Here is a 12,261-nt window from a genome sequence, read left to right on the forward strand (position 1 = left end):
GCCGCGTGCGCCAGGCCGGCAGCAAAAAGTGATCTTGTCTCCGCGCCATGCCCGTGTTATTAAGCTTAATGCAACTCTGTTCTGTTCTGCTGCCTGATTCATGACACAGCACCCGGCATGCTAAACATAATCCCCCGACATGAAACCAAATAGCAGAGCAGAATGGTATTTAAATAGGAGGAGTGCAGCTGATCCCCTATTGTGTAACCTTCCTTGTCCTCCAGATGGCTTGATATGAATCTTTCCAGGGGTCAAAACACTGCAACCCAGCTCAAATGTGAAACCGCTGGGTGCTATGTGGCGTGAATATGCTCATTATTCCACATAAACATGGCCTTAACCCCCCCTAACCTCCCATCCTCCCACTCTGCAGATGCATGGTAAGCTTAGAGGCTCAGACTCAGAGAAATGTCTGTGTTTATCCATGCATGTAGGCATGAGAGTACATCTGGGGAGGGAGGAGGGACAAATATTACCAGTGCATATATTGATGACATTCCTGGCACTGGTGTGAAAAAGAACTCTCTGGCCTCCCCCCGCTTACATTTGTAAGCAACTCAAGAGGAAGCGGCACGTAATACCCGATCCCCGCGCACTCCACCCTCAAGAAGGCTGTCACGTACTGCCGCAAGGACTCATTTTCTAAACTTTTAGATGCTTAACCTGCGTAAACACACGTGTAAAATTCAGCTCTGCCTGCTTTCTTCATCGCAGTGGAGTGCTTAAAGACTGTCATTCCTTTGAATTTAGGAAGAAGAATAAAGCAGATGCTTGTGCGTGTGTACATGAAGCTATAAATTCCAGTGTGCAGCGTAATCTTAGATTGCCATCACTACAGAGCTGCAATGAATACTAATTGAGCATCACCTCCTCTTCTGTGGGTAAGACTGCATTTCAGTAACGTGGCAGTATAACTTCAGTTCCATGGAGGATCGCATCTATTTAGCATCTAAATATGCAACAAAATCATATTTACAGACACCTAAATAGGTCCACAATTCCTCACGGGTATTGCTTATCTTTCCACACTTAAATGAGCCGTAATCCTGAGCACATTAAAAAGGTTGTGACAGTCATCTAGAAATCAACCAGTGAGCTAATGTTTGAAAGTAGAGCCATCTCTAACAGCTGAGTGAATCATTAGATAAGGTGGAACTGCGCCCTCTAACATAGCTTTGTAAAAATGCGTTTAATGTCAAGACTGTATATAAAGGATGGACACTTTGACATCTGCCGCTGCCCTCCACATTGTGAAGCCCAAATGCTGGCCGTTTGCCTGCTGCCATATTTGTTTTGTAGAGCCAAAACTGACAAGGGTGGAGTGCTCTTAAGTTGTCACTTAATATTTGCAAGTTTGGTTAGCAAGCTCCACACTAACACAGTGGAAGAATTGAACTGAAATGCAGATTTCTTTTAAGGTTCAAGTGTACACGAGGACATAAAAATTTGTCAGATAATTCTATCAAAGATATAATCTTTTTATTGTGGGCGTGGATTGACTCGTTTTTTAAGCCAGCCTCAAGTGGCCAGTGGATGAACTGCAACTTTCATGTTGAAAGCGCCATGCTAAATTTAAACGACATGTAAATGAATTCATCTGAGGTACAGCATTTAATGAAGAACAAATAGCTCTGAGGGATGTAAATCGATTCCCGACTTCTCCAGTCTGCATGTCAAAGTATCCTTGGGTAAGATACTGAAACCTGAAGTGTAAGTGTGTATGCTCAGGTATAGAAAAAGGCACTTATATGAACGTGTCTGTTACTGGGTGAACGAGACTTGCACACTTTAGAGTTCTGAGTTGAATATGTAAGTGGAAATACATACCAGTATACATACTGATCCATTCACCATTTACCAGTCATTAGTTTGGTTTGCTGTGATGGTCCAGGGTTTATCTGGCCTGATTCTATGGCAGGATAGGAACCTTATGACCCTGGATTGGATGAGTGGTTAAGAAAATCAATGACAGGATAGTTTAGTTCATCATATGGATACAATATGACTGCATGATGTACATATGCTGTGCTTGCACCCTATAGGTGCACCCTATTGGCACTAAATCCAGTATTCAAATGCTTTAGCTGTTGGTTGCAATGAGCTCCAGTGAGATATAACTTCTGTGTTGCTAAATGTTCAGTAGCTAGTCACCAGCTTGCTCTGTTAAGTATTTGCTATGGAATGGATATCACAAGGTACAGTCTAACAAAGCTTTTTCAATTCACACAGATACATTTCTGCCAGAAATCACACTAAAGAGGGACAGTGAGAGGAAGACTTAAGGGTACACACACACACACACACACACACACACTAATCCCTTGTTAACATAAAAATATTGATTATGGCTGCTTTAATAAAAAACATACTTTGGTTGCTGTTCCTGTTTAAACATCAATATTTATACTGCTGTTACCAAAAAGGCAAAAAAAGAAGAAGGCTGAATTAAAAATATTAATCTGAGGCAAAGCCTTTAATGAAGAAGTAATGGAAATGTAAAAGTCGGTAGTTGTTAGCGCAGCCTATTCATTTCAAATAATACCTTTTTTTTTTATGCTAAAAACACAGCCAGCTGAAAAAGAAATACAGCTCAAAGAGTTACTATAACTTGAGACTGAAAGGGGTTATAAAAAAGTCAGTTTTTTCCCTCCCCACAGGTAAAAATTCAGAAAACAAGATGGAACAAGAGGAAGCCCTTGTGTGAGGCATGAAAGAGTAAATCGTTGTTCAGAAGAGTGTTTGAGCTTTGAAGTCTGCTGGTAAGAACAGGATCTAATACATCCATCCAAGCCATCTCAGTGTTAGTCCAATAACCAAAAGAAATGAATGCAGCCTGTGAAACATTTCATTATACACCAGGTTCACATGAGCATTGCTTTTGTGCCACTTCTATTAATTTCATGTGCCAAAAGCCACTTTCTTCCCATAAAACGTGGTCTTTGGAGCATTTTTTTATTCATATTGTTGCACTGAGGAAGCAAATAGTGGCAGATATTTTTCTGCCCAGTGTTGGATTTCATTCTATCTCAGATATCAATCACATAAGGTTACGCATAACAAATTAAAATCCATTGAGTGCATCTGGGAATTTATCTCGTGTGCAGCCGCAAAGCCAGAGAGGAAGAAAGGATTTCACGGCTTTGTGAAGAAGAGTGCTGAAAAACTTTGATGTGGACCAACTTCACTTAAAAAAAAAAAAAAATCTGCACGAATCACGCTAAAACATCTTACTTCATTAACTGTGTTTACCTCCGGGTTCCAGCCAGGCAGACTTGCAACGAGAGGAGGAAACTTTCCCTGCGCTCCAGATCCATACTCTAGTGGAGGATAACAAATAAGTCATTGTTAAGCACGGTGTGGGGCTATTTTTCCACCTGTCCGCCGCCAAAACTAACACTTGTGTATCGAGTATACACAGTGGGAGGATAGGCAGGCCTGCTCATTCTTTTGGTACGGCGCTGGAGACACGTATTTCTTGCTGAAGAGTGATGCAGTTGAGTGCAAATTGAAACATGCCTGAACATTTGGTCATAGTCGCACATTTTCTGTGCTTTGAAAAGGGAAGGCTAAAAAAAAAAACCTGCCCTGCTCTGGTGGCCTTGATGTGTCTCCAAGGCCCCCACGGTGTGTTTAGTTTCTGGTCGGGTCATCCATCACACAGGCTCCTCGTTGGTGGGTGGGGGCTCATCTCTCACCCCTGCTGAGTCTCAATCTGGAGGCTGGAAGAACTCTCCATTGTGCCCTCAGCACCCTGCAGCCCTCTGGCTATGATCGGTTTCTCTCAAAATGTAAAAGAACCCACCCACCACTTTAATCACACTCTAGATCTTGTTTTAACATATGGCATAGAAACTGAACATTTAACAGTGTTTCCTGAAAACCCTGTCCTGTCTGATCATTTCTTGATAACATTTACAATAATTGATTACGCAGCAGTGGAGAGTGGACTTTATCAAAGTAGATGTCTTTCTGAAAGCGCTGTAACTAAGTTTAAGAATATAATCCAGCCACTGTTATCATCGTCAATGCCCTGTACCAACACAGAGCAGAGCAGCTATCTGAACGCTACCCCAACAGAGGTCGATTATCTTGTTAATAATTTCACCTCCTCACTACGTACGACTCTGGATACTGTAGCTCCAGTGAAAACTAAGGTCTCTAATCAGAAGTACCTGACCCCGTGGTATAATTCTCAAACACGTACCCTAAAGCAGATGACTCGTAATCTGGAGAGGAAATGGCGTGTCACAAATTTAGAGGATCATCATTTAGCCTGGAGAAATAGTTTGTTGCTTTATAAGAAAGCCCTCCGCAAAGCCAGAACAGCTTACTACTCATCACTGATTGAAGAAAATAAGAACAACCCCAGGTTTCTCTTCAGCACTGTAGCCAGGCTGACAAAAAGTCAGAGCTCTTTTGAGCCAACCATCCCTTTAACGTTAACTAGTGATGACTTCATGAACTTCTTCACAAATAAAATTTTTATCATTAGAGAAAAAATTACCAATAATCATCCCACAGATGTAATATTATCTACAGCTACTCTTAGTTTCATTGATGTTAAGTTAGACTCTTTTTTTCCAATCGATCTTTCTGAGTTAACTTCAATAATTACTTCCTCCAAACCATCAACGTGTCTTTTAGACCCCATTCCTACAAAACTGCTCAAAGAAGTCCTGCCATTGATTAATTCTTCAATCTTATATATGATCAACCTATCTCTAATAATCGGCTATGTACCACAGGCCTTCAAGGTGGCTGCAGTTAAACCTTTACTCAAAAAGCCATCTCTAGACCCAGCAGTCTTAGCTAATTATAGGCCAATCTCCAACCTTCCTTTCATATCAAAAATCCTTGAAAGAGTAGTTGTCAAACAGCTAACAGATCATCTGCAGAGGAATGGTTTATTTGAAGAGTTTCAGTCAGGTTTCAGAGTTCATCACAGCACAGAAACAGCTTTATTGAAGGTTACAAATGATCTTCTTATGGCCTCTGACAGTGGACTCATCTCTGTGCTTGTCCTTCTTGACCTTAGTGCAGCATTCGATACTGTTGACCATAATATTCTATTAGAGCGATTAGAACATGCTGTAGGTATTACAGGTATTGCACTGCAGTGGTTTGTATCATATCTATCTAATAGACTCCAATTTGTGCATGTAAATGGAGAGTCCTCTTCACACACTGAGGTTAATTATGGAGTTCCACAGGGTTCGGTGCTAGGACCAATTCTGTTTACATTATACATGCTTCCCCTAGGCAGCATCATTAGAAGACATAGCATACATTTTCACTGCTATGCAGATGACACCCAGCTCTATCTGTCCATGAAGCCAGATAACACACACCAATTAGTTAAACTGCAGGAATGTCTTAAAGACATAAAGACTTGGATGGCCACTAACTTTCTGCTTCTTAACTCAGATAAAACTGAGGTCATTGTACTCGGCGCTGAAAAGCTTAGAAATATGGTATCTAACCAGATTCTTACTCTGGATGGCATTACCTTGGCCTCCAGTAACACTGTGAGGAACCTTGGAGTCATTTTTGACCAGGATATGTCCTTCAACGCACATATTAAACAAATATGTAAGACTGCGTTCTTCCATTTGCGCAACATCTCTAAAATTAGAAATATCCTGTCTCAGAGTGACGCTGAAAAACTAGTTCATGCATTTATTACTTCCAGGCTAGACTACTGCAATTCATTATTATCAGGATGTCCAAAAAACTCACTGAAAAGCCTTCAGTTAATCCAAAATGCTGCAGCAAGAGTACTGACAGGGACTAGAAGGAGAGAGCATATTTCTCCTGTTTTGGCTTCCCTTCATTGGCTTCCTGTTAAATCCAGAATTGAATTCAAAATCCTGCTCCTCACATACAAGGTCTTAAATAATCAGGCCCCATCTTATCTTAATGACCTTGTAGTACCATATCACCCTATTAGAGCACTTCGCTCCCGCTCTGCAGGCCTACTTGTTGTTCCTAGAGTATTTAAAAGTAGAATGGGAGGGAGAGCCTTCAGTTTTCAGGCCCCTCTTCTGTGGAACCAGCTTCCAGTTTGGATTCAGGAGACAGACACTATCTCTACTTTTAAGATTAGGCTTAAAACCTTCCTTTTTGCTAAAGCATATAGTTAGGGCTGGACCAGGTGACCCTGAATCCTCCCTTAGTTATGCTGCAATAGATGTAGGCTGCCGGGGGATTCCCATGATGCATTGAGTTTTTCCTTTCCAGTCACCTTTCTCACTCACTATGTATTAACAGACCTCTCTGTGTTGAATCGTATCTGTTATTAATCTCTGTCTCTCTTCCACAGCATGTCTTTATCCTGTCTTCCTTCTCTCACCCCAACCGGTCGCAGCAGATGGCCGCCCCTCCCTGAGCCTGGTTCTGCCGGAGGTTTCTTCCTGTTAAAAGGGAGTTTTTCCTTCCCACTGTCGCCAAAGTGCTTGCTCATAGGGGGTCATATGATTGTTGGGCTTTTCTCTGTATCTATGAAGCGCCTTGAGGCGACATTTGTTGTGATTTGGCGCTATATAAATAAAATTGAATTGAATTGAATTGATCTGACTGCATTTTATAGCGCTGTTTACGGTGCTGGGATGTGATGCTGGGCTAAACATCAACCGTCCTGTTGATAAGCCACAATTAACCTCTGAGTGGACACATATGGGTTAACTTATACGTGATTTTTAAGAGATTATTTTTAAAAACAAGTCACGAGTAAGAAATGAAGTAATCAGCAATACAAACTTTATTAGAAATGAATTTTATATATATCTGAACAGGGAACGAGAACAGGAATGTGTCTGTTTTTTATTACTGCTATGTGATTTGGCATGGTACATACTCAAACAACAGGCTATCTAAATGAATTATGATTGATTCAGATCAATCGTATACGCCTCTGAAATTATATTGACTTCCCTGCTGTTCCCTCTAGAGAGCCTGTAAGCAGCTGGCAGCTATAAATCAGCTTTCAGATTTAACAGACATGGCATACAGCACTGAGTGGGATATTTTTTGAGTCAGGAAGAGATACTTTTGTTTCTCAGTCATTTCCCCCCCTTTCTAAAGAACAGTCTGTCCTCTCTCCCTCCTCCTCTCTTACTCTCCTGCCCCTCTACCTCCCTCACAGCTGTATAATTCATGTGGCATTGTATTTATTGTGCAAACATGGGAGTGCGGGAGCCCATGTTAGGTAAGAGCAGAGTGTGGCGTCAAACACCTTGGGTCTGACAGCGGAGAGTGTAAGCCCCGCACTGCACAGCTGCTAAAAACAAGTAGCCTGCACGTAGGCAGGAGAGCAGCCAGGATTCAATGTGTAACTAATGAATTTCACAGTCCACAGGCATTATAATGAAGAGAATTCAATGGCAGAGACACAGATTGAAAAATGATATAGCATTATTATTTTATTATTTTTATTTTACAATTACAAAATCTGTTTTGTTTGAATTGGGTTGTTTAATAGTAAGAGAATGCTGTTCAGCAAGGTTTACACTCAAGGAACATTAAAATGTCATTGGTGAGGAGCAGGGAACAAAGCCAGTGACAGGTGTGTCCCTCCGCCACAGTGGTTATCCTAGCTTCCTTTAACCCTGTAGTGGCAGAAGTGGTGCCAAGTGTGGTCTCATTTCAGCCTTGTTCCTCGCTCTCAGCAATAACTATACTGACTATTCGAAATTCTAATCATAATAAATATAACCAGCAGTATGTTGTATGCACAACTGAGCACAATCACTGAGATGTAGAACCCCTCAAGAGCATATGTCACATAAAACAGACAGTCAGTGTCAGTTCTTTATCTTTCAGCCATGCAGGTATTATATGTTTAATAGTTTTTGTTTTAAAAAAAAAAATCATATTTCTCCGCACGGGTTTCAAATGGTTTTTAGTTAATACCCTTTCTCCGATAAAGTAGTCCATAACAGATGAAAGGCGAACCACTACCGTAAATAGAACCCTGCGTTTGACTGAACGCAAAATCATCCAGTCACAGCTTTAGTTGGTGTGGTTGTTCATGACGACGAAGCGCTCGGCCAATAGAAGCGCGTTACTGGGTGTTGACCCCTGTGAGCCGCATCACCACCCCATTCCATGTCCGTGGCGGAGGACTACTATAAAAACAAACAAGCCCAAGTTTTAAAGGGCAGAGTTGTAAAAACTCCCAGGCTGTGGGGAGTAAGCTTGGAAGCCTGCAAATCGGAATTCAACTGTAACCCCACGGAAGAAAGAAAATCGCCTGGAGCGCTACAATATTTTCTATCTTCTTTAGAAAGTGACACTAGAAGCTGTGTAGATTCTAGCGTTTCCTGGAGCAGACTCTGGTTCGTGCAAGAAGGACCTGCTGATTCCATGTAAGGTAAATATGAACGTAACGTCAATTTCTCGGACTCTGACACAGCCGTGCATCACTCCTCCTATATCTCTTGTTAGTTTTCTAAGTGTCGCAGTCAGTGATGTTATTAAACGAAAGTATTAAGTGTCGAGTATTCGAGCTGTAGCTTCCTAGCTAATTAAAATGCTACACAGCTTGGTGTCGACCAGAGTCCGGCTAAAACGCCAATTTTCGTCTTATGTTGCCGTTAACAGTGACATTGACTGCCTCTTACGATCGACTTTCATTGTGCGCATATCTTGCGGTTGGCACACGCGATGTCACCGCGAGGTAATGCTGATAAGCAGCTGGGCGAGCTAAACATTAACACTATCTGCCTTCTTCATAGCTAGCTTGCCACATTTCAGTTCACACCCATCATTAAGTTGGCCAGCTAATGCTAGGTGGACGACAGCGACAGAGCCGACGGGGTGAGAAAGCGGACAGTTTGTGTATACAGCGCTGACGGGGTCACGTACGCTCTTGCTCTGCTGTAACAGAGGGTTTTATGGCCGTGGTTAGACTTTGAATGATGATTATGTAACAGCAATTCTCCTCGCGAGTGTGTACGTGCTCCTCTACCTACTGTAGCTCAGCGGGGGTGAAAGTGCTGGAATAGCCCGGCTGGGTTATTTAAAATGAAGCTTATCCAACTGAAGAAGGCTGGAGTTTGTCTAAACATGTCCAGTGCGAATACGAAACAATCGAAAATCCGTCTCACTATTGACACCTGCCATTACATCCACCGCCCTCTGCAGAGGTCAACCATGGGTGCACTTATCTGTCACACTAGACCGCTGGGGAGCATGCACTGCTGACACCATCTGAGTCAGTGGCCTGTATGTATTTATAGCTGTTGTACAGCTGCGATGCCAGCACTGCTGTGCAGAAAGAGGGGGAGGAAGTGGATAGTAATTAAAATGTTGTTGTTTTTGTTTTTAAATGGGGCCCAAACTGATAACTGTTTTGCTTTGCTTGTGTTATGCTGTGAACAGCTGCACATCTATAACGCGTCCCCCTTTTCTTTCCATTTCAGGGTCCTGACTTCAACTCTGCTGCAGGACATATATTTGTTTCGGCAACGCGTGCTGAGCTTTTTCATTACACTCATCACTGCTGCCTTGGAGGTTTTTTGCAACGCTTTGTGGGAGGAAAAAGCAAACCTGTGACCGTAAAAGAAGCCCTCTTGCCACTGAAAGCAGCTATGCAGCTTGAAATTCAAGTAGCCCTCAACTTTATTATTTCCTATTTATACAACAAACTCCCTCGACGACGAGTGAATATCTTTGGCGAAGAGCTTGAGAGGCAGCTGAAGAAAAAATATGAAGGCCACTGGTATCCGGATAAGCCATACAAAGGGTCAGGGTTCAGGTGCATCCATGTAGGGGAGAAGGTGGACCCTGTGGTGGAGCAGGCAGCCAAAGAGAGCGGGCTGGATATCGAAGACGTCCGGAATAATCTTCCTCAGGACCTTAGCGTGTGGATTGACCCGTTTGAGGTTTCCTACCAGATCGGGGAAAAGGGACCGGTTAAGGTGCTGTATGTGGATGATAACAATGAAAATGGCTCAGAGTTGGACAAGGAGATCAAGAACAGCTTTAATCCTGAGGCCCAGGTCTTCATGCCAATCAGCGACCCTGTCGGGGCTTCTTCAGAGTCCAGCTCCCCCTCCCCTCCTTTTGGGCAGTCTGCTGCGGTAAGCCCATCTTTTATGCCACGCTCCACCCAGCCCTTAACCTTCACCACTGCCACCTTCGCCGCCACCAAATTTGGCTCCACTAAGATGAAGAGTAGCGGACGCAGTAACGGCAACAGCGGCAGTAGCAGCAAGGTGGCCCGCACCTCCCCTACCAACAACCTTGGTCTGAATGTCAACACCCTATTGAAGCAGAAAGCCATCTCCACCTCCATGCACTCGCTGTACGGGCTCGGCCTGAGTCAGCAGCAGCAGCAGAAAGCCTCTGCTCTCTCTCCCAACGCCAAGGAGTTTGTGTTCCCCAGCCTCCAGGGCCAGTCCAGCCCTGGAGCCGTGTTCCCCGGGGAGGGCTCCCTGGGGCTTGGCCCACTGCAGTACAACAATGCCTTTGACATGTTTGCAGCCTACGGAAGCCTCAACGACAAGTCTCTTATGGATGGCCTCAACTTCAGTCTGAGCAACATGCAGTATTCTAACCAGCAATTCCAGCCAGTCATGGCTAACTAAGCTCATCATCAGAAGATGCTATTTATGAATGACGGTGGCTCAAAGAGAAGGAAAAACAAAACGCACACTTAGAAACTGGACTTTAAGGATGTAGTGTCTAGTCAATAAAGCGCATGTGCCCAAGGGTGTTTTGACCACGCCCCCTTGAGTTAGTTTCTACTAAAAGCTTGTTGTACAAACACATCCAAGCTTGGTTACTTCAATTCAACATGCATCATTGTTTTTCTTGATTTCTTTTTGCCAACCAAGCACAAAGTTTTTTACTATGTTGAGGAAAATAACTTTAAAATAAAGTAAAACAAAAAAAATGATAAAAAAAAAATACAAGCTTCAAGTTCTGGCCTCTTACAGTATTTTACAGGTAGTAAGACAAGGCTGATTTTTATGAATTGGCACTTCTAAGTGGGGTTACTTGGTCTTTTTCTAATTGTATAATTTAATTTAGTACAGAGTTTGTAAGATATCAGAGTATATATTGTTTCTATGACATGGTGTTGCATTTATATCTTTTTACTACTCCAGTGATCTGTGATGGCTGCAGCAGCTTTTCCTTATTTTTCTTTTTTCTTTTTTTTAAAAGATAATTGTTAAAGAAATCCATCTTTAAAAAAACAAAACAAAAACTATACATCAAATATTCTGAAGATTGTGTACAGAGTATTCCTTAGTGGTGGAAGTAAAGTGTAGGAATATTTGCTTTTTTCTGGAAGATGAATTGTATTTTCTGTTAAGAGGTTAAAAGATTTTGCTATACTATGGACAAAATGTAATCGTATGAATATTAATTTTGTACCTACATTGTGCAATACTTGATAAAGAAAAAAACAAAAACATTAAGGTATAACAAAGTATTTTGAGTCAGTGTCTTACATGTCAAGAGGGACTGAAATAGTTTATATTGTTAAGTTTGTATTAAATGCTTAAAAATTATATGCTTGTCTTTATTTTTTTTAATTTCATATTTGCACCCTGGTCTTTTTAATAAAATAAACTACAGTTGAACATGATCTGTGGGGTATGGACTTATTTATTACTACCTCTTATATGCCGACTTTAATATTTAGCGTGTGTGAGTGGCTATGGTGGTGCTGCCCTATCAAAGGGTAACAAGGTTAAAACCGGCAGTAAGCTTTGGATTAGTTTATGATCTGTTATTGTCTTTGTAATCATGGCTGTGAAGATGGGTGGAGTGTGTGTGTGTGTGCGTCATGTGTCACAGCAGAATGAAACGTCACACAAATAAAAATGTCACCCAGCTTGTCTTTAATTTTGAGGAATGTTTGGGTTTGTGTCACTATAATAAAGGAACAAGTGTTGCTCTGGTTAGTGACTTGATTGCACAGACAAAGGCAACGACTGATATCATGTTCCTGTTTTAGCTAGCTGAGATGGGTTTTAACATTTAGTTGAGTGTGATTGCTCGATCTTTTAGTTCCCAAGAGAGCGGGATTTCAGAACTTTTAATACCTTGCTCGCTTTTCCCACATATTAAGGCAATGTTCCACATTTTGATCGGATCTGATGTTCAAAAGTCAACATTGCTCGACAGCCTGCTTTTTATCCAGTGGTTGTAAAGAATGCAAAAATCATGGAAAGCATCACAATGATAAGAAAATTCAGTTACAACAAAGATTGGAAAGCTAATTATAATGACACAAGAAGAGTTTATGCTCAG

General features: G+C 41.9%; 1 protein-coding gene across 2 annotated transcripts; it reads left to right on the plus strand.

Moving 5' to 3' along the window:
• Positions 1-8,137: 8,137 nt before the first annotated feature.
• On the plus strand, positions 8,138-11,593 carry tob1b (transducer of ERBB2, 1b). 2 transcript variants are annotated; one of them, XM_085170136.1, is made up of 2 exons: positions 8,138-8,368; positions 9,420-11,593. In XM_085170136.1, the coding sequence occupies exon 2, from the start codon at positions 9,588-9,590 to the stop codon at positions 10,584-10,586; it is 999 nt and encodes a 332-aa protein (XP_085026262.1). In that variant the 5' UTR covers positions 8,138-8,368; positions 9,420-9,587; the 3' UTR covers positions 10,587-11,593. The 2 variants fall into 2 exon arrangements, with proteins under 2 accessions (XP_085026262.1, XP_085026263.1); XM_085170137.1 differs by having other exon boundaries at positions 8,138-8,363.
• Positions 11,594-12,261: the final 668 nt, after the last annotated feature.

Source organism: Neolamprologus multifasciatus, chromosome 8 (genome assembly GCF_963576455.1).
Source record: "Neolamprologus multifasciatus chromosome 8, fNeoMul1.2, whole genome shotgun sequence".
Lineage (NCBI taxonomy): Eukaryota > Metazoa > Chordata > Actinopteri > Cichliformes > Cichlidae > Neolamprologus > Neolamprologus multifasciatus.

What these genes read in the sequence shown, in the direction of transcription:
- tob1b (XM_085170136.1), top strand. Translation starts at nt 9,588, where the DNA reads ATGCAGCTTGAAATTCAAGTAGCCCTCAACTTTATTATTTCCTATTTA.